Consider the following 23,085-nt stretch of genomic DNA (forward strand, 5'->3'; position numbering starts at 1 on the left):
ACCTCTCTCTATGTCCCACTCGACACCAGCCCGTGGGCCTCGGAGCCCACGAGCCAGCCTCCCTGCAGGCCCTCTGGAGCCAGGATGAAGTCTGATGGGCAGGTCTCTCGGGCAGAGGCTCAGCAATCTTGTGGTTTCGTGGCTCCTGGCCTCCATTAGCAACCCTGAACACCCAGGGATTCCAACATCTGGATCCTCATCCGATCGTGTCAGGGGAGGGGGATGGTTTTCAGTTTGCCGTTTCTGAAGATTGTACCATCCAAGAAAAATGCCCACTGCGCTTGGCCAGGGTGGGAGGAGTGGGGCTGTGATCCATGCAGCCCCTGAAGTGCCCCACAGCCCAGACGGTTCACAATGAACAGCCCTGCCTGGACCTTCCCGCATCAGACCACGGCACGTGAGAGATGCTGCTGCCTCCTGGAGATGAACTTATGCGATGACCAGCCGTCCGATTCTGTTTGCCACAAAAGTCTGTGGCTCTTTCAAAAGGATAGTAGGAGCACAAACAGGCTACTTTCTAATGCCTCCTGAACCTGCCGGTATTTTGGTTTCACAAATCAAAGGCTGGTTTTATATTCAGTTTTTTTCCCGGGACCCTAGATGTTGTGCATGAGTCTCAGCGCACCGACGCCCTGACCAAGCGATTCACAAGGTGTGGCTCTTCTTTTACAGAAATCCCATCTATTTACAAACGACCCTTTGCTGAACTTACTCTACAACTAGCTACCTTGAAATGGCTAAACTTCGCTCTGAGGACTCACACACACACACTCCCCCATCATTTTCGTACCGGGTGCATGGATCAGCGTTCCATTTATATAGAAGTTTCATCTGCTTTGCACAGAAGAGCTACTTAAGCAAATGCTGCAGGTTTGGAAGTGCCCAAGAACTGACTTTTATAACCTAAGCAATGCTGAGCACCTTGAAGGAGAAGAAAACTGATGAGGACTTTCTCAGCCGTTCATCGTGTGGCCTGCCCTAAAACGTTCTGCATCAAATCACACATTCTCCCCAGATGTGGTGATTTTAAAGGTCAGCTCTCCGAGGCGCGTATGAAAAACGAGGTTTTTACTGACTCCCAAGTGAGCCGCGGGTAGTCACCACCGCCTTTAGAGGGCCGTTTTATTTTTATTCCTGCACTACGAAAAGCAACACCCTCCCAGACATCAGGACTAAAGAGCCGGCACTTTCTCAGCTATTTCTTTCCAGGCAAGACCAAGACTCTTGGAAAATGATTATACATCTGAAAACTGGAGAGAAAGGTGCGTTTAGCAGGGCAAGCCACTCTCGCCGCTCCGTTGCACTGAGCTGTCCTCTGTATTAGGTTTTTATTCATGAAGTCATGTTTCTTTTCCAGTCACTAACCATCACCAGTACCATCATCATCTCTCACACCCAGAGCCGACACTCACCATCTATACGTGCAAATGAGGTTGAAAAGATTTCCCTATGAATTGGGGTCCCTGTCACAATGAGGGCCTGTAGGTAATTGAAACTCTAGATGGAATTTCAGCTCAGTTGAGCTGCCCTGGCTTTACTAATAATCACTGCCAGTGCCTAAAACCTCCACTCTACCACCGTGCGAAACCCCTCACGGCGTGCTCACAACAGCCGCCAGAGGCAGAAACTGTGAAGGTAACGTAACATGGTGGATTGAGAGCATTGGCCTTGGGGTGAAAGGCCAAGGTTCAAGGGCAGGTTCGCCTTTTTTTTGACCTTAGGAAAGTTAGCCTTTCTGAGTCTCAGGTTCCTTGTCTGTAAGATGGAGAAAATAAAATGAATAACTAACATTTACTGAATTCTTCCTACATGTCAGTGCTATGCGCACACACACACACCCTATTTTACAGATGGGGAAACTGTGACTTAGATCAAATAACTTAGGAAAGTTTAGGGGCGAAAGTGTTGGATTGGAACCAATTGTGCCTGACCCCCAACGTCCCTGTTTTTGTACCGGATCACACTGCCCCCCTCTGTTCTCGGTGACTGAGCGCTGCAGGACCTAGGACTTGATATTTATGCCACTTTCTTGATAATTGAGCTGTGTGTGTGCTGGGAAAGATGGGGGCCTGTCTAGCTTGCCTACAGTCATCCTTCCCTGGCTTGCCCTAGGGGAGATGCCTTCAGTCTCCCTTGTGGCCCCTGGACCAGTCACATGGCGCATCACAGGCCTATCACACTAGAAACCAGCCACGACAGGAAGCCAAGTCTTCCGAGTTTTGCCAGTGAGAAACAGCACTGCCACTAGCCCAGCTCAGGACAGCTGAGACTGGGATCGATAAACTGGGTTGGAAATGAAACACATCCTGTTTATGTTAAAAAGTCATATTAAAAAGCACAAAACTAAATACTGCGTTGTATTGCTTTAAACTACAGCAATCTGCCTACATTGGATACAGATGCATTATCTGACAGGCATAAAATAGACCTGGTAAAGGACAGCAAGAATTCCTGAGACAGTAAAGAATGGTGCGATCTGAAATATTTTGGTGCTTCATGACAGGCTATTTTGCCAAACTGGTTCCGGCTCTGGCTACCAAGAGAACCTGGGTGTTTCCTGCTGCCTGGAACGCCAGCCCCTCTGTTCCGTCTCCCTTCTCCTCGTCAGCAGAGTCTCCTAGTCAGTAACGGGGGGACAGGCAGATATTTGAAGATGAAATTTCACTTTCCAATTCAGTATCATATGTCCCATCTAATGGGAACAGCAGCTCAGCTCTGGCCAAGTGCGTCTCAGGTAAAGGCAGACTGTTAGAGAGGCTGGTCTTTTCAGGAGAAACTGGGAGTCTGGGCGTTTACATGAGAGCCTCTGATGTGGATGTGCTGGCCATTCTTTACATTTAAGCAAGACATGAGCTAAATATATAATTTTTTTTTCTTCCATAGACATTAGCCGGAACCCCCAGGACAGCATGATTTAAAAACCCTTAATCTAGCTTTGTAACAATAACTTGCCTCCAGGACTCCCCAAGTGTCTGTCTCTGCTGCTGCGCCTGCTTTTACACCTTGCCCTGACATCCTGAACTCCTGAGAAGTGGTCTGGTGCACCAGCTCAGGACACAGAAAACCCAGATGCCCAGCCTCTGCCCTTGTTTTACTGTACGACCTCAGACAAGTCATTTCACTCGTCTGAGCCTCCCTTTATGCATCTCTAAAATGGGGATTCCTTTCCTTGCCAAGTGTTTACTGGGCACCAACTGTGTATACAGCACCATGCGGATGGCAGGGAGTGTGCCTGGGGGTAATGAGTCCTGCCCATCCTCCAGGGCCACTGCGGGACTCCGATGAATGCACACGTGCCAAATGCTAAATCAATGCAAGAGGACTCTGATTCTACAGAGAATCCCCTTCCTGAGAGGCGCGGGCTTCATCACAGGTCAGCAGTTCCTGAAACCCAGCGGGAGGAGCTTTGCAACATGAAGACAGCTCATTGGGATACAAAGGTTTCCTGAAGTATTCGCATCTATTTTCTCAGCAAGCATATACACGATAGCAAATTAAAAATTACTAACTTGACTGCTGAGAAAGTCTTGGCCTAGGAACCACCTTTGATTCCTCTCCCTGAAACTGACCTAAACACCATCCTTTCCCTATCTCTGCACTCAAGTTATACTTAACTGCTTATCCGCAGCCTTCACTAGACTGTAAGTCCCCAAGAAGTGGAACCACGTCCACCTGTTTCACAGTTGAATTCCCGATGCCTCACACATAGTGGATGCTCAATAAATATTCACTGAATGCTTTCAGAGCTCTGGAAAAGATCGGTAGTAGGAATCCAGCAAGGTCATGCCTTTGCTAAACATCTTTGCAAAGAAGCAGAATCCAACGGCTCTTTTCAAGCCGACAATAACCTTGACTTTTACCTTGGAAGAACTCTTCTTAATTATATCTGAGAGACAAAAAGGTGACCAGCTCCAAAAAAGTTTTGTGAGAGCTACACATTTACACGTTTCTAAAGTATGTCATATTAAAGTATCTCCCCTTGTTTTATTTCAGAGAACTTTTAAGCCTTGCTAGTTCATAGGACGTCTGTGTATATACATGGAGACACGTCCAAAATGCATCAGAACTTGAGCAAGCAACATCTTTGGGAATTCTTCCAGTAGTTTCTTTGCATACTTTCATGTTAATGCAACCATTTGACAGCCAAACTGTGAACACCTGGCTTAAATGTTCAGGAACTTGAACTCAGAAGGAGGAGCAGCCAAGATTTGAAACCCCAAATTTACGGCTTTCTGGGGTTCCTAAGGGAGTGTTGCCTGTACCAATGAACAGCATCACTCCTCACCTGCTTGAAAAGCACAGACAGTATCTGTTCATTTGTTTTCCCCAGCTGTTCCCTGCAACTTGCCTCACTCCACGTTCACTCAGGGGAGGCCTCCTCCCTCTCCAGGGAGAAGTCTGACATCACTTAGGGGAGGCCTTACCTTGATCATTTGTGGTTAAAACACTTCATGTTGCAAAGCAGCCTGCTGCCTCCAGCAAAAACCCCTTTGTAATAGAAACTGCACAGCCTGCATTTCTGAAGGGAAAACCTGGGTTGTTGAAAGTCAGTGAATTAACCAAGGTCACACTAAGAGCAGAAATTCTCTCCAGGGGCCTCTCCTGCACTTGAGTCTTACCAGCATGGTCACCTGGACACTTAAGAGTGAGGTCATGTCAAACACACTAGCCGGTTTTTACTGAACACTTAGCACTGGGCTGAGCAGAATTACAATGTAGTATCTCATGAATCCTCAACAGCGCTCCAAGGCTCGATCACATTATCCTTCTCATTTTAAAGATGAAGAAACTAGGGCACAGAGAGGTTAACTAACTTACCCAAGGCTGCCCAGCCGGTAAGTGATGGACCCGGCTGCGAACCCAGGTAATCTGACCCTAAAGCCTGCAATCGGAACACCCAAGACATCCTGCCTTGCTAGTCGGTCCCTGAAGTGCACAGGCTTACGGAAAGCCACATGCTGTCGTATATATAGTAGGGTTCACTATATTTCATCCCAGCTTTCCCTTTTCCTCCCTACTGGCATGATTACCTGAGATCAAGTGCTGTGGGAAAGGGCGTTTATGATCTTACTCAAAAACAGAACAGCAGGAGGGGTGAACATTGATTAAAGCAGCACTCACTAACGGGGACAAGAACAGTGCAAAGTTTGAGGACTGAAGATGGAAATACATAAGAAGACCAATTTTTTTCATTTTAAAAAGTGCTATCTGCTCATTTTTTTCTCAAAAAGAAAAAAAAAGGAAAAGCAAATGAAACTCATTAGCTACATCTGATGTTTCCCAAAACACTTTGCAACTTAACCTGAGTGAAAAGTTGTAAGTCCGTAAGTCTAGAGTGCTTCCAATTTCTTCTTCCTTCTGTTGATGTAAAAGATAGTCTCTCCTGATGGCACAAGTGTCCGATAAACGGATGAACATTCCTACCGCTCCTTTTTCCAGAGCCAGGACTCCCTTTTACTACGTTTTTATTTGACGTGGTAAAATGACTTTTCAGAAAAACTAGGAGGCTATACACCAAAATGCTAACGCTGGTTATCGCGGCTGTGTTGTTACAAATGATCTTTACATTCTTTTCCTTGCTTATCCATTTAAAAAAAAAATTTCTACAATGACTATGTGTCACTTTTGTAATAAGGAAGAGACATAAAGGTTTTTGCAAAGACTTCTCAGTATCGGAAGCCCTAATTCACCCTGCCTTCCCTCCACTGCCGAGGGAACGGGGACCTTTTCTCGGCTTTACTGAGATATAATCGACAGCCTTGACTGTGTAAATTTAAGGTGCACAGCATAATGGTTTGATGTACGTACACTGAGGAATGGTTACCGCAAGGAGTTTAGTGAGCGTCTATTATCTCGTGTAGAAAAAGCGGGAGAAAAAAGCGTTTCTGTGATGAGAACTCTTAGGATTTACTGTCTTCACAATTTTCAGGATTTTGTGTGGACGCTAGAAAGGACAGGCTTTCAGACTCATGTGGCCCCCAGGCGATTCAGTCCTCCCAGTCCTCTCAGCACTTCTTCCTTACACCTTCTCCAGACAGAAGCCCTCCCATGACAGCATTTCCATTTTCTGGGAAACCTGTTACCAGTATGAAATCCACCCATCAGAAACAGTCCAGAAATGCCCATCCTGACCGTGACAAGCATATAAAACTCAAAGCAAACTGCAGTACATCTACATCTACAAGGGAGCAAAGAGATTTTTAATCGCTGTGTGTTCCATCCCGTGTCGTGTTTCTCATTATGTTCCCATTCACTGTGGCTCGTAATGTACAGTAATACATTTTACATCTACTAAATGTGTTCTGGGTTTTTATATCACAGTTCAGAAGAATTGCTTTGGAAATCCTTTTGACTCCTTTATTTGAAAACTACATTTGTAGAATGAGGTAATTAAATTCCTATAGTTCGATATAACATTATCTCCACTGTTCTAGCTCATAAAAAAAAAAAAATCCCAACCATCTTCTCTCTGCTTTTGCTAGACGTGGAATTACACCACAGATATTTCTGTTAATACAAGTCTAAGATTTTGAAAGCTGACTTTATTGTAGTTAAACCAGAAAATTCCTTCTTTATGGAAGTTAAAACGACTGCACAAATCTTCTGTGCTTGAAGAATGCATTCTAGCTTACTTTGAGAAGAGAAAGTAAGAAGGACTCAATGTCAGGGCTTCTGAATCACAGGGAGGCGTTAGCTCTGGATGAAGAACTCGAGAATTTAGGGGCTTGAAATGACAGTGAAATTAATCAGTAATATAACTAACTCCTCTGGTGCAGTTAGGGTTTGGGGGGTAAGGGTGAGACTGAGTGGTGTCATATGTGGGGATAATGTAGGTAACCACACAGCTTACATCACAAAATATTTCATTCCATTTGCTCCTCATCCAGCATCAAGTGGTAGACGAACATCTCCACTTTAGAGAAGATATTTGAGGCACAAATAGGGAATGCAATTTGTCCCTGAGTATAAGGTTAAGAAGTAACAAAGCCGGCACTCATGTCCTCAAAAAGACCAGAGATCACAAGTGTCGGAAAGGGTGTGGAGAGAAAAGAACCCTCGTGCACTGTTGGTGGGAGTGTAAACTGGTGCAGCCACTATGGGAAACAGGATGGAGGTTCCACAAAAAATTAAAAATAGAGCTACCCTGTGATCCAGCAATTCTACTTCCGGATATAGAAACAAAAAGAATGAAAATTAGATTTCCAAGAGATATCTGCACTCCCAGGTTTATTGCAGCTTTATTCAAAATAGCCAAAATAAGAAAACAACCTAAGCGTCCGTCAATGGATGGATGGATAAAAATGTGGTATGTTTGTGTGTGTGCGTGTGTGTGTGTGTGTGTGTGTGTGTGTGTATAAAACAGAATAGTATTCAGCTATGAGAAAGAAAGAAGTCCTGCCATTCGCTACTATGGATGGAACTTGAGAATATTATACTAAGTTAACAACTGTCAGACAGACAAATACTGTTACATCACTTTATGTGGAATCTAAAAAAAGCTGAATCACAGAGACACAAATTAGAATGGTGGTTACCTGAAGATGGGGGGTGAGGGGAAATGTTGGTCAAAGGATGGCAACCTCCAGTTACAAGACGAATACGTTCTGGGGAGCTAATGTACAGCATGATGATTATAGTTAATAATATCGTATTATATACTTGAAAGTTGCTAAGAGAGGAGATCTTAACTGTTCTCATCACAAAAGAGAAATGGTAATTATGTGAAGTGATGCAGGTGTTAGCTAAAACTATGGTGGTGATCATTCTGCAACAGGTAAGTGTATCAAATCAACACACTGTACACCTTAAACTCACCAATGTCGTAAGTCAATTATATCTCAATAAAGCTAGAAAAAACTAAACGGGCACTCAAACCCCGCTGGGCTCACTTCAGGTTCAGACCCTTCTCCCCACATCACACCACACCACCTACTGCCCATCCACACATCCCGAATACCACCTTCATCAAGTGCTGAGAGACTCCAGCTGCAGACTTCTGGTGCTACTGTGCAGATAAAATTAAGTGGGTACAGAGCTTAGCACACAAACAGAGAATGAATGGGTACCAAAGCAGCTCGAGTTTTTTTGTGTTTCCAAATATCTAAAATAGGTTATTGAGGCTTTTTTTTTCCTCATCTGTAAGTGTATGACGGCTCCCTGAGGACCCTAGGAAATAGTTACAAATGATGAAGATTTGAGTTGCAAAAATGCACAACTATTCCAGACTGCAAATAGATTTGTGTCTAAACAGAGTGAGCAACATACAGCTAATTTTTTTAATTTCAGATAGCAGCAGTGGTCTCATCATAAGATAAATAGATGACAAACACCTACCACGAAACAATGAATTTGTAAGTGAAACATATATAGACAGAGCCAAGTAATCTGAGCTCCAGTATCAAAGTTCTCAGAAGAGAGTATAGTCAGAAGGGAGTGTGGCCTTGGAGCATCCAGGCAGAAAAAAACCTAAGGAGGGACTGATGAAAACAATGACAGAGGACAGGACTGAAGCCTATGGGGCTGGTTAAAGAAATATAGTGCTCCTTGCAAGGCAAGACGACTGTCCTATATTCGCAGAAGACATAAAAGGGAAAGTAATGAGTTGGAATAGATATTATTAACTTTTAATTAAGTTACTCTTAGAAATAACACACAAACTAATCATCCATCCAAACATCTCAATTAAAAATGCGTAAGACGGAATTCCTTCCAGCCTTTTGTCAGCTTTGTATCAAATGATCCAAACAGCCCCACTAGTTCAAAGACTCTACATGGAATAAATAAGCCTGGGGCTTATTTCCAGCTTTCTGTAGAGATACTAAAATGGCCATTTTTAATGTCATCCCTCTGCAGAAACTAGTAGAGCTGGGCATGTCTTTTAAAAGCCGGTAAGCTCCCCACCCCAGACAGGTAAGCCAAGTCATGAGAGACCAGGGAAACAAGCTAATTCCTCCACAAGCAGGAAAAAATTAATTAGCAAATGTAGCCAACTAAGGTTAGTTTCATAATTACACTTCTAATGTGAATTATAGTCAATTATTAGTTTAAGGCTGACTGTACAGTTCATTACTGCTCACAGCATGAGAAAGTCCTGCTTATACCTGGAAATTCAAACACACTTGATTTATGGCCATCCACAGCCCCAAGCAATGCAAACTTTTTATTTGGGACAAATAAATTATTTGTTTTGATAAACTACAAACAGAACCCTATAATATTAATTTTTGACAACCCTTTCCTACCGAAAAAAAAAAAGAAATTAGCTGGTGATCAGTCTCTGCTCACAGTGAATTTCACCTTTTCAAAAACACTTTAGACTTGTATCTCCCACACTGTGCTCCTTGGAATACTAATAGCTTGGGATGCTAATATGTGTCCCATAAAAAGAGACTTCTGCAACCATATAACGTACTTTCTTAATTTTCAAGTTCCCTTTTTCACACTTTAACATTTCTAAAATGGAGCTTCCTACAGCCAATGTCAAAATTTTTGCCAGCTGAGTCTTTTCCCCCCTGAAAAATAAAAGCCACTAAATTAAGAGTATGTTCTACAACCGACGGCATCCTAAAATGGAAGAAACATGGTCAGTTTGGAAAAATAATTTTTTTAACCACTTGTGGAGATCCACTCTGCACATTATCTTAGTAAAGGCCCTGAGAAGTCTTTAAAAACAAAGCCATTTATGTAACCCAGTGTTTCCCAAATATTCTAGGAGAGAATATTCCATTCTATCAGAGACCCCATAGTAACATTTCATGAGCCTCAACGTCCTGGGAACACATCCTGGGAAAGACTGGCCCTTTATCCCCCTTGGCCAAGACTCTTCTCTCATCTGCTTTACCAAGACCCAGTGACAGAAGCCCTTCATCAGGAAGTGAAGGTAAACATGTTTCCTGGTTGAACTGAATAGAGGACCTAACTAAAACTCTGTAGAGCGAAAATTCCAACTGGGCCAGAGGCCGATTCATTCTGCTTGGGAAACATGTGTGGTTTGTTCCTGCTGACTGCTTCATCCAACAAGCGATGCACAGCTTTGTCTGTTTCAAATGCCTTTATGATGTAAGAAGTGAACGGACGGAACTGACGCCATCTGCATCGCAGGAGGCGTTGCACTGTTTGGGGAAAGGCGTCAAAACAGCAAACGACCTGTCACTCAAAGACGCAAGGGTCCATTTTCAGGCTCCGAATAAGTGCTAAATAAACTCGCGTTGTAATAGGGAAGAACAAATCTGACTCCATATTAGACCTGTTCCTTTGGCTCTAACCCTGTGCTCTGTTTCCTGGACTTAGTCCTAATGGTTCTGCACCTTTTGTAAAAGAATGCTGCCTACAGCCTGAAACAGACACGACAGCCCATTCTCAACGTTCTGACCTTCAAGGGTATAACATTTTCCCATTCCTAGGAAGATAAAACGTTGCAGAATAGAAAATAACATTTGCCTTGGTGGAGGTTTACAGAGACATCATGGCCTGAACCACGTGGACAGCTGTGAGAACAAAGGATTCCGACACCAGGAACTTTGCAACAGCCAACTACACCATCTCCCCTTTTTAGTATAAAAGGAGCCTGAATTCTGCCTTGGGGAAGATGGTTCTCCAGGATATTAGTCTGCCATCTTCTTGGTCTGTCGGCTTTCTGATAAAGTCATTATTCCTTGCTCCAGCACCTTGTCTACCAATTTATTGGCTTATCGTGCAGCGAGCAGTAGGAGTTTGGACTCGGTAACAGTGTCACAGCACACCATATTTATCTGGCAATACCCTGTTAACCAAGTTCTTAGAAAAAGTATTGAATATGTAAATAAGGCTAAGGGATGACCTGGTGTCTTTTGAAAGACAGACTCAAGCACTGTCTAAAAGGCCAACCTGTCTAACAGGTCACCTGCTTCTCTTGGACAAGAAGCATCAGCATTACCTGGGATCTTGTCAGTAATGTCAAGGCTCCCTTCCAGACCTCCTTGAACAGAATCTGCCTTATAACAGGATGCCTAGGTTATTTTATACACATTACCATTGGAAAAGCACTGATCTAGGGAATAGATCCTTTGTCTGACTTCCTATTTACTATTGATTGAGGCTCAGATGCTGTGAAGTTAGGTGTTAATTCTGTGAAGACTGATGAGCTGCAAGTCATCTTTGTCCATGCGACATGCAAATGATTTCTGCCAGGTAGAAAAGATAACGTTAAGGTCACAGGGTTTGCCCTGTAGAACATAAAGCCTTGTGCACCTTGTTCCAGGATTCTTTCTTTCAGTGACTGTATCTTCTTGGTCTCTCAAATCCTCCTCTGAGCTAGATTTACCATCCTGCTTTCCCCTCATGAAGGAGTTAAATAAATCTCTGACACATACTCAGCACACATGTATGACAGTCATGCTCATAACTGTTTAAAGTTCTAATTCAAAACCAGTTACCTCTCAACAGCAGTAAGATATTTCAACTGAACACAGTAATCGCTGTCTTTTCTTGGGAAAAATAGTCAGTGTCCAGCAAGCAGTAATTGAGAACGTCCAATATGATGTAAAGATGAATCTAGCAACGGCCTGGTCCCTCAACATGCTACCTAGTCTAATGTACAATCCAACTTTAAATATGAGGGCTGACAACTGAGAGCCTGTGGTTCTGTTTCAACGTGCAGACATGATTTGTAGCCAAAGAACATTTTGTTTTGTTTTAATTTTTGAATCTGAAGGCCTTTAGATACAATGCATGTTCTCCAGTTCTCCACAGGCTCAAATTTTCCTTATTATCCTCCATCAGGCTGTTCTGCACATGTCTGCTACCTGTCTAGTCCCTGAAGGCATTTAAGTTTACTGTCCTTAAAGAGGACACTAAACTACTAAACCCACCAAAGCCAGCACGACAGGGGTATGTGGCTGGTCTGACAATTACAGCACACGCTAAGCAGCCCTCACTGGGAATATTTTTGCATATCTATCACGCACAGACCCCGGACAGCTACGATGAGGATGAAAAGCGTGCGGCTGCCAAATCCAGTTGCCTTATTCATTATCCGCCAGAGGGCAAATTATTTACGTGGAAAACAATGCACTTCAAATACATTCGCCAAAGCACCATCATCAATTCCTTCAGATACAAAAGAGTCCCGTTTAAATGGGTCTCAGGGAGTAGAAACCGTTGCCCACATAAAACAGCAAAGATAGCTCCATTCTCAAAAAATGAGCATTATTAAAATGTCAAAATAAATACATGCAGAAATGCAGCAAGGAGAGGCAGCAGCTATAGACAAGACTAGTGCCTCCGACATCAGAGCCACAAGCTCAAAAGCAGCTTTGGACAAAACGAGAGTTTGGCGGCACCCAGCACGTCTAGGGGAGGCTGTTTTCTCCCTTAGATGGATTTGTCTGCAGCACATCACAGGAAGTTATTAAGTGTCTACTTTCCCGAGGCATGACTCTCTTCTTCGTAAGTGCTTAAATTCACTAAACCAGGAAAACCAGGCACTATACAAACAGAGTCATTAATAATATAAATCTCACCTAGAGTAAAAGAATGATACGGGCTGTCTCATTGTTCTGTATAAATAGTGCTTTCCGTGGTTTTCCATCTGTCCTCTCTATGGATTTTTCTCCTTTGGTACATCTCATCTCTCATTTTATTCTAGTACTTTTTCAGGGGACTTAATGGGAACAACTTGGAGGAAATCAGCTAATAATGCCTCCATTTTTCATCAGGACAGCTGAGGCCTCAACCAGCCCCTCTCTCTCCCCAGCACTGGGCTTTCTATGCCTCCCAGCCAGGCCTCACTTCAATCTCTTAGTCCTTGTAACTGGGTCATGAAGGTGGGGAGCCCCATGAAAAGACCAGCGGGACCCACAGGCAGGGCCACTACTTTCCCACCGGCGCCATCCGGTTCCCTGGCCTGGTGACATTATCTCACTTTTGTGCTTCTGTAAAATGGCTTGCTTCTAGGAAAATGAAACTTACCCCTAAGATTCTATTGGTCCATTTCTAACACCTCATTTGCATATGGTGCAAACCTAGCTTGCTCCTGATTGGTCCATTTCTAACACCTAATCTGCATACGGTGCAAAAAAAAATGAAAACCTAAAACTATATAAAAGCCTGTGTAAACCTACAGACAGGGTCCAGAGCTTGAAGCGTTAACTCCTCTGGCCCCGCTGGTGTAATTAACCTGAGTTCTCCAACCCTCCGAGTATCGCTTGGTCTCTCGCCAGGATTCAGGTTGCTGTGACACTCTGCTGTAACAAGTACATGGCTTGAGGGTCATTCATATGCATGTCATCCCATAGGTCACTTATTCCCAGGTTTACTTTGAAACTGCCTGACTGGAATCTGTGTTTTCTCTCAAGACCATCTTCCAGCAGTTTTCCATTCACTCTGTTTTTAACTGCGGGATGGGATGTGGTTCTAGAAGTCAATGGCAGTTAGAGCATCATTTCAGAGAAAAAAAATATCTCCCTAGCCTCCCACACCTCGAGTCTACCTTCCTCTATATTCTCCGCATCACACGGAAAAAGCTTCCCAAATTTCTTCTTTCAAAGTAAGTGGGCAGTCTCTAAAACTGGAAAGAATTAGAACTACAAGGTTTGTGAGAGACAGAAAAACAAAGAGAGCTGAGGTGGGGGCTCATGCCATATCAGGAAAGAAGAAATGAGCAGACCAGGCAAAACCATGGTGAGGAAGCTGCCCAGACTGTCCATTGCATTGAGAAGAGGCCCCAGGTCTTTTGCGTTACAGTCATTTGCAAGTTTACACTCTGGTTTTTGTAACTGTCAAAGCCACTGTGAGATTCCAGACGTGTGGGCTCCCTCGGGAGACACCTGATCCTCCCCAACCTGTCACCAGTTATTTCCAGTCAGAGAAAAACCTCTCTGCTGGCCTCTGCTCCATTCTGAGTCCCAGTCTCTGACACTGGACTCAGAACCCACACACACTTAGAAGATTCCCCTTAAGTTCACCTCTAAGTATCTGCTTGTGTATATGAAGAAAAACTAACGCTGACCCTGCGTTTTCCAAATTTTTGTGTACTAGATCATGAGTTCCTTGAAGCAAGTACTGCCTCCCTGTCTTTCCCCTATTCCTACCTCATGGTACTAAGATTCTTTAGCCACTTAAAGGGTATCTGTTGACTTAAATTGGCTTTTGCAGACAAGCAGGTACATTCTAGGGAAAGAACAATGAAGAAAGAGGAAGAGAGAGAGAGAAATATGACTGATGATCTAATGATCTCTCAGAGATGGAAATGGTTTTGGATGCTGGAGCTAGGGCAATCCATGGCCAAGGATGTTGGAATCATGCTAAAGAGTGTAAGTTCCAAAAGGAAACTTACATCCTAGGAAATTTATTGGCCCTAGTAAAATAGGTCTCAAGGTCAAGTACTAATTTTTTCTTGCAAGTGCAAAAATAGAAACAAAGAATAATGGCGCCCTAAAGATGCCCTCGCCCTAATCTCCAGAACTTTTGAATATGTTATTTTTGTAGATATGACTAAGGGTATGGCCCTTGAGGTGGGGAGAGTATTGTGAATTATCCAGGGGGACCCAATCTAATCACCCAAGTCCTTAAAAGCAAGAGACCTTTCCCAGCTATAATCAGTGAGAGAGAGACATGACAACAGAAGGAAGGTCAGAGGGATGCAATGTTGCTGGCTCTGAAGACGGAGGAAGGGGACCACAAGACAAGGAACACAGGCAGCCTTTAGCAGCTGGAAAAGCAAGGGAAGGGATTCTTCCCCAGAGCCCCAGAGAGGAATACACCCCTGCTGACACCTTAAGTTTAGCCCAGTGAGAACTGCGCCAGACGTCTGACTTGATGAAACTGTAAGACAACAAATCTGCATTGTTTTAAGCCATGCTTAATTTGTTTATGGGAACAGCAGAACGTGAACACAAAAGGCCACCCTTGGCTCCACAGGGCCCTCTGAACTAACGAGCAGGCCCTCCCTGTGCAGCCCCCAAACCAGAGAGATCTCCTGCCCTGGGCTGAACCTGCCTGTCTCCCAACCCTCTCCCCCTGCCCCACCACCTGGCCGAGTTCTCATCTTTCTAGACTCAGCACCAAGTTTCTCTCCTCTGACAAATCTTAGTTTTATCTATATAAGGTATGAATTTCTGAAAAGTGAGGACCCCCTGTCATATTCTTTGTAAATGTTAGTGTGAATGATGAATTAATTAATCATCATTAATAGTATGTAAAAATAAGGGACAATGAAATTGCTTTCTTGTCATTGCTTTTCAGAAAGAAATAAAGATCACTCGCTGGGACCCACCTACATTCACATCCATGAAGTCCTACCTTATTTCTTCTCCTCCTCTCTTGGGAGACACACACACACACTCACACAGCCTGGCAGAGTTGAATCCCAGTCTGTAGCTGTTCATAGTATGACAACTAAGTAATATATTCATCTCTGATGAAGAATATAAGCTGTCAGATGACTGAATAAAGAAGTTGTGGTATATTTATACAATGGAATACTACTCAGTCATAAAAAAGAATAAAATAATGTCATTTGCAGCAACATGGATGGACCTAGAGATCCATCATTCTAAGTGAAGTAAGCCAGAAAGAGAAAGAGAAACACCATATGGTATCACTCATATATAGAATCTAAACAAACAAAAAGGACACTATGAACTCATCTACAAAACAGAAACAAACTCTCAAACATAATAAACAATCCAGGAAAGGAGGTGGGAAGGGATAAATTTGGGAGTTTGAGATTTACAAATTTACAAAAGCCACTATATATAAAAACAGATTTTTAAAAAGTTTCTTCTGTAGAGCACAGGGAACTATGTTCAATATCTTGTAATAACCTTTAATGAAAAAAAATGAAAACAAATATATGTACGTATCTGCATGACTAGGACATTGTGCTGTACAGCAGAAATTGACACACTGAAATTGACTGTACTTCAAGTAAAAAATAAATTAAAAAAAAAAGAGTACAAGCTGTCAGGGGTCAAAGGCTGAAACCAGAAAATTTCAAAGGAAACTTGAAAGGCGCAGAAAAGTTCCAAAACATGGAGTTTAAAGCCAAGGCTAAGATGTGAGAATCAAATAACAGAACTTATGGTGTGGTGGTTTTAAAATACATCTACAAACACTTTGACGCTGCTTCCTCCCAGTGGTGGAGACTAATTCTCCTTCCCTTGAGTGTGGGCTGGAGTGAGTCCTTTCTAATGACGAGAATACAGTGGACGTGATCAGAGTATCATCAGGTCACAAAAGGCATTACAACTTCCTCCCCTCAGTATCTCTCTCTCTGCTCACTCTGGAGAAAGTCAGAGAAGATTCCAAATCTGCAGACATCTTACAGGCCCCGCCCACATCTTAATGGCAACCTCAAGACAGCCCCTGAGCCAGAACCACTCAGCTAAGCAGCTCCTGAATCTCCAAACACACAAACCGTGAGATAATAAATGTGCATTGTTCTAAGCCACTAAATTTTAGAGTTATTTGTTACACAGTAATAGACGGCCAGTCTACATGAGACACCACCCCTAGGGCACTGGTGACAAATTGGAAGTTACGATCCTACAAATATATTTTCCTCAGCTCATAAGTAGATTTTTTTATGAGCTGAAATTTTCAAATCATTAAATTTTATTAAAAAAAAAAACCTAGATTTCCAGGCTGTCTCAAAATTTTGGAGATCGAGCAACACAAAGGCCTACATTCCCATCCTGCCGCTGTCTGCTGTAGAGGAGGTGTGAGGATGCTTGCCTGTGTTCACCGTGGACCCCACTGACCCCTACACGTCACCTTACTGACGACAACAGCATGGCTTTACACCGCTATTTCTCTTTTAGTAGAAAAATATTTCTCAATTCCTGTATTTCTGTCAAAAGTAGAAAACAGAAGATATACTGAAAGGGTTTTGTGTCTTAAGAAATCTCAGAGAAAACTTATTTCTTGGTGGGAGGAAAGAATATTCCCGCATGCCTAATACGCCATCGGTGTGCATCTGGGTCAAACACACACAATTTAAGAGTCTCTTTTTCCTTCTGCTAATAACTTTGCTCAATGAGGCTCACAGACTGGCCCCTATAGGTGATTTTGCTAAACTTGCTCTTACTTACTCTGGGTTCTTTGAAATGGGACTAAGATAAGGCATTTGAGCTGACTAGATATAATTCTTCAGTAGATTAAAGGCAGCCACCAACATTACGCATTTCCTTTCATACCACTTAATTTGAGAAGATCCTTGCTATTCAAATTATGTCTGACCACATCCATGTTGACTAGTCAAAGATAATCCCAAATACAACCCCTACTTTACCATAAATACACACTCTTACTAGTACTAATGTTTCTAGGAAATAAACATCGAACCAGAACAAGAGTCAGCAAATTGCAGCACACAGACCAAATCCGGCCCACCGCCAGCTTTTATAAATAAAGTTTTATTGCAACACGGCCACGCTTAATGATGTATTGTCTGTCGCTGCTTCTGCCCCACGCTGGCTGAGCTAAGTAGTTATGACAGAACCCTCACGACCTGCAAGCCTAAAAGATTTACTATCCAGCCAATCCCCGAACAAGAAGGATAAAATACAAAGATTGTGACAGTTAATAAGCCAAGAACACATGGTGCTTCAAAGGAACACAATGTGAGAAAAGTCAAGTCCCCTCCAGAATGTCTGCCTTCTCAGTTACACTCACTGACTCGAACGCGTTCCTCACCTTACACGTGGACCGAAAGAGAACGGTTTTTTAGATTGAAAAGGAACTCACCGTGGCTAGTTTCTGAACATCTTCATCTGATGCTCCCAGAGATGCCAGGCCTATTTCTTGTGAAAATTGAGCAAATTTAGGATCTGCAAGTAGTGGCACGTGTCCCAGGAGTTCATGACATGTGTCCCTGACAAGAAAAACATCACAGAGAAATGTCAGACGAGTGCAACTATGACCCGCAGAATGAGACTTAAAATTCGAAATATAACCTGGTTACTGTAATTAATTACTGTTACCAAATTTCACCAATGCTGACTTTTTAATCACGTTAGCATCTCTGAAATCCAGAGGCATCTTACACCCAATGGCATCCTGAATCATATGATATACATTATTTTTAACAAAAGAATAGCGACTGCTGTTTTCAAGGGCTTATATGCCAAGAATGTGGTAAGTGTTTTACTACCCACATTACCTCTTTTCATACTCAAGAGAAACTTAGAGAATTAAAATAACTTACTAGTGCAACATTCTACAGATCAGGGGTGGGCAAACCATAGCTGCAGGCCACATCCGGCCTCCTGCCTGCGTCTGCAAATAAAGTTTTATTGGAACACAGCCATGCACATTCACCGATGTGTTGTCTACAGCTCCTCTATGGCTAAAACGGCGGAGTTGGGTAGCTATGACTGAGACCACATGGCTTGCAAAGCCTAAAATATGTACTAGCTGGCCCTTCACTGAAAATGTTTGCTGACTCTTGCTATAGACAGTGATAAAAGCCAAAATTTGAATCCAGTTTATCATGATTTCTAAACTCTTGTTCTCAATTCTTAAATTACACTGCATCTCACGTTACACTTTGCAGGCCCTGGGAAACATCAGAGAGTCACAAAACTAGCTCCATCACTAACTAGCTCTTCCCATAGACAGTGTTTCTGTCCATAACACAATGTTTCTGTCCATGACACCAGCAGTCCCCTGGAGCCTGCACACTGGAAGACCCTCCAGCCCTCTGCTTTGACTAGCCCGAACTAGGTAACCTAGAACAGAAGTTTATATTCTCTCATTTGCCTGAGTTTCCTCTTGGAGCCAGATGACCAGGCAAAGGCAGGTATGTGTCACAATGAAGCAAGGCATACACACTCCTGAATTACTGCTGTGAATCACAAACTATTTCCTGATACCGGGCTATGTTGGAATGAGTTCCCCTATGACTCTCTGGGAATGGGTCAAGAGGCAGGAATATTTTATCTTCTTGACAACTAATTAGCCAGGTGGTAATTGAAAGATGTTCCCTGGTTTCACCTGGGCTCCTCTGAAGCATATCAAAGAGATGCAGTAACATAAAAGCCAGGTACTGCCACCGTTAGGACAAGTATAAAGTAAGCTGCATGGTCATATGGTTGAAGCAAGGGTAGAAAGTGGACGCCAACACAAAACAGAGGGCATTGCTCAGTCAAAAAATCTTGTTTCCACAACTCAAACCACATGGCCAACCCTGGACAGCCACTTCACAGATACATCACATTGAAAAGGTGAACAAAGGAGAATGTGTGGACATGATACTAAAAGAAACTCCAAGTTCATTCCCCATCAACTGTGGGCCAACAGCCTCCTCTTTTCCGTTGAAACTGAATTTGTGGGAAAGATTACGTAATGGTTACTCTCCAATCACATTGCTTAAGGCGGAGAATCAGACTCATTGGATTTTAGGGCATAAGGGGAATTTAAAAGTTACCAGAGCCTCTCATTTCACCTCTGGAGAAATTAAATACAGAAGGAGAAAAAAAAAGAAAGCTAACAGTCACCAAGCTCCTATTGTGTGCTGGGCACTGTGCTAAATGTTTTCATATCCCTTTTAGTAATTTCATCTTTGCTTACAAGGAACTCTTTCTTATCCCCACTTGATCAATGGGGAAACTAAAGTTCAGTACATTTAAGCATCTTTTCCAAGGACACACTGTTAATAAGACACAGAGACGGGTGGGGGTATAGCTCAGTGGTAGAGCGTGTGCTTAGCATGCATGAGGTCCTGGGTTCAATCCCCAGTGCCTCCATTAATAAGTAAGTAAATAAATAGACAAACCCAATTACACCCCCACCACCACCAAAAGAGACAGAGACAAGATTTGAGATCAAATTCCTCTGACTCAAAGCTATGTGTTTTTCACTCTGCTGGTGGAGTAAATGAGAACTGGGTGGGTGGTGTACAGCCTCAGGTGTGGGGAGAGAGTTTAACCAAGCTGCTTAGCACAAGTGAAAGTGTAGTCAGTGCGTCCCAAGTCTCCTTTCCCACCACTCAGTCCTTAACCCTCCAGATTACTTGAGGAGCCTTTTAAAAAATGTCAGTGACTGGGTGCTACAGACAACCAATCAGGACTCTCGGCGATGGACCTGAGCATCTGTATTGTTTTAGAAGCTCCCAGAGAAATCGTAAGACACAGCCAGGGTGGAGACCCACTGTCGTATCAGAGGATGCTCGAGCTCTCCTAGCAGGCTTCAAGCAACTAGTACTTACAACTAAAGCTAAATGTGATGATAGAATTTTGAGCTGCCCGTGTTTAATGCCACTAAAATTACATCAGACATACATACATGTACTGAGGAATAATGAAATGTGGGTGAACTTTCATGACTCCGCCACATGCATCCAGTTCCATTCAAGGTCTGATACTTCTCTGCTGAGAATGGACCCTGTAGACTCTCTTGTGGGATCAGTTTTTTTTTTTAAAGCTCATGCAGTCGGCACTGATGCTGGAATCGAGGGGCCCACCATGGATAAATCAGAACATCCCCACTGCAGCCTACACACTAAAGCCCCTCTACTGACCCAGACAGAAAACATGACAATAATTCCAAAATCAGATCAGGTGTCAAACTCCAGGGAAATACTAAAGATGGCGAGTCTTAGCTCATAGTACGAATAAACAAAGTAAGCAGAAACTAAAATAACAACTCTAGTGGCCAACACGTCTTGAATGCTATGGGCCAGGCACTGTGCTGGGTGCTTTATAAAGTGAGAATGAGACGGGTCATGGCTACTGTGGTGTTGGATTCTTGGTGCAAAACTGGATTTACTTTCGAGCTTGTTAAATACTTGAAGGAGACAGTGTTCTACCTCCCCAGCTTTTAGTGGAGTCCAAATGCTTATAGGTAGACAAGAAAGTAAAAAGTTGTCAGTTAAAAAGGAAAGAGGAAGGAAAATACCAGAGATCCAAAAACATTAAGGAATCAATTCTTTGTGGTAGAAAAGGAACTATCGCCTGGGTTTTAAGTTAAGGTGTCATTATCAGAAAGCTGTAACTTACCAACTTAAAACCTTTATTAGCATTACAACGACAAGGTAATCTGACCATACACAGGAGAGAAGAAATTATAAATTTGAAAGAAAAAAATCATACAATACAGCAGAATAAGTCATATTGTCTCATTAAGAATGAAAGCCTGAAGCAAGAAGTCTAACAGAATTCCTAATGGAACGTCAGGGATTTCTAAGTGAAAGTGATCACGCTGTACTTTGCTGGTTTGCACCGTCTTTGCTGCTCGGTCACCTGGCAGAGACGCTGAGAAGGAACCACTGTTCAGATCCCTGAGCGAGTGGAGATGCAGTATGCACAGTAACCCCACGTCTCACTGAGCCAAGGCTCTGAGCGCCTACATTTCAGGTCCAGAAACAAGATTATTAACTTTTGTGGAACATTCTCAGAAATAACCGCCAGACTGTTCTCATCCCAGTGTCTTGGGCTAAGGCACGTGGTGTAGACAAAGGAAAGTGAAGTCCCTGGAAACTCTTCAAACAGCAAAGAAAGATGTTTCGTGTTGCTAATTAAAGTGATGAATTCATTCTGAAAAGTTGACATTATCTTTAGTTTCTATGAGACGGGAGACTCAGAAGCTGGGCTGACAACGACTCGGGGGCTGAAAGAGGTTTCAGACTATCAGGAGTCTGAGGGAGACGGCTGAGCCTTCTCTTCAAACTTTGTTACCAACTGAATTCTGTTGGGCTGGAATCACGCTATTTCACACTGTTTCACAAAGTGCAATAGCTATTAAGTCCTGCATGTAAAGAAGCTCGCGATCCCCACGCAGGCTGTGTCATCCACAGCTGGACCCCTGAGCATCTGATTATGAACAGGTTTCCAGTGTGAGTTCACAACCATCGCCTTATCTCACCAGATCTCTCTTAAAAGACTCAATTATTTAGCCATAATTGCACCTGTCAGCACATGCGGCCTCCAATCTCCACATCGGCAAACTTTTTCTCTTTTTAACTCATCCCTTTGATGCATTTTCGCCTGAATAGTGCTTTTCAGAGCCCTTTTCACAAAAGCGCTCTGTTCACTGGAAATGTAGGACCTTTCAAAACAGTTTGCACTGCAAAACATCATGTCTCCTTTTGAAAAAAAAAAAAGAAGAAGAAAAAAAAATAGAAAAGCTAGAGCTGGTATCAGGCACTATACTTTGGCTGCTCTAAATTGGAATCTTCTCTGATAAGCCCCGTTTAGGAGGATTCTAAAGCTTACAAAGGGACCTGGGCAAAATGCCTCCAGAGAATTCTTAAATCATTCTGAGAACGTGGTGATCACTTTGCTGCTGGGAAAGAAGGGTGCCAGTGGTTAAGTTCAAATTCAGAATGAGTCTGGCATTCGTCCCCCCTTATCAGTCTTCAAAGCTGACGCCTCGTGCTTCGTGTTGAACAACTTTTTTATTTTTGCTGTAAATTAAAGCTTTTGAGAAGCAATGAGTGCGAACTCAACATTTGCCTCCCATCCCAAATCAGCACATCGGTCTCTGAAGCCCAATTTCCATGGATTTTGTGTGTTCTGCGTAACACAGAAGCCAACACTTCAGCTAAACCAAGAAGAGAAGGCAAGGAAGGTGGGGCGGGGGCGGGGTGGGGAGTTTGCATTGATGAAAAGAAGCAGGAGGGTGAGCTGGGAGCCAAAATAGGGTTTGGGTTTTTTTTTGTGTGGTGGTAGGTTTCCAGCTTTTATGCAACATTTTATGGGTAAGTACAAGTCATCTGGGATTACACATCAGGACACATTGAAAAGGGGGTGACTTGGTTTGTTCTCACTGCACTAAGGATGCAATAATGGGAATTAATTTGGTACTGAGGGAGGTTTGTTTTTTTTTTTTCAGTGCTTGCTTTGGAGCCATATATAGAGTTTCTTTAAATTGAAAATAGCATACTGTAAAATCTGGCCCAGGTAAGACTACAGGCAGCTCTTATGATCAGTCCCTCTTATGTCCCTGTCAGAGTATAGAGAAATACCTGTGTGGCCCTCTTTTTATGAAGCCGTGCACCTGGACCCTGCCCTGGTGGAAACCTTCCCTTCTTCCCCCTGGGGATCACAAGGAAGGCCACCCGTGTTACTCTTCTTCGCTGCAATTCTTTTGAGACCAGCAGAAGACATG

The 23,085-nt window shown here is 43.1% G+C and overlaps 1 protein-coding gene across 1 annotated transcript in view; it reads right to left on the reverse strand.

Annotated features, from left to right (window-relative positions):
* Nucleotides 1-23,085, reverse strand: part of TPH2 (tryptophan hydroxylase 2) — an 83,027-nt gene that overhangs the window by 17,766 nt on the left and 42,176 nt on the right. Inside the window, exon 8 of the mRNA XM_006197834.3 lies at nucleotides 17,725-17,851. Coding sequence (XP_006197896.1) covers nucleotides 17,725-17,851 — 127 coding nt within the window. The remainder of the gene's footprint in view (nucleotides 1-17,724; nucleotides 17,852-23,085) is intronic.

The sequence above is a fragment of the Vicugna pacos genome, chromosome 12 (genome assembly GCF_048564905.1).
Source record: "Vicugna pacos chromosome 12, VicPac4, whole genome shotgun sequence".
NCBI classification, from domain to species: Eukaryota; Metazoa; Chordata; class Mammalia; order Artiodactyla; family Camelidae; genus Vicugna; species Vicugna pacos.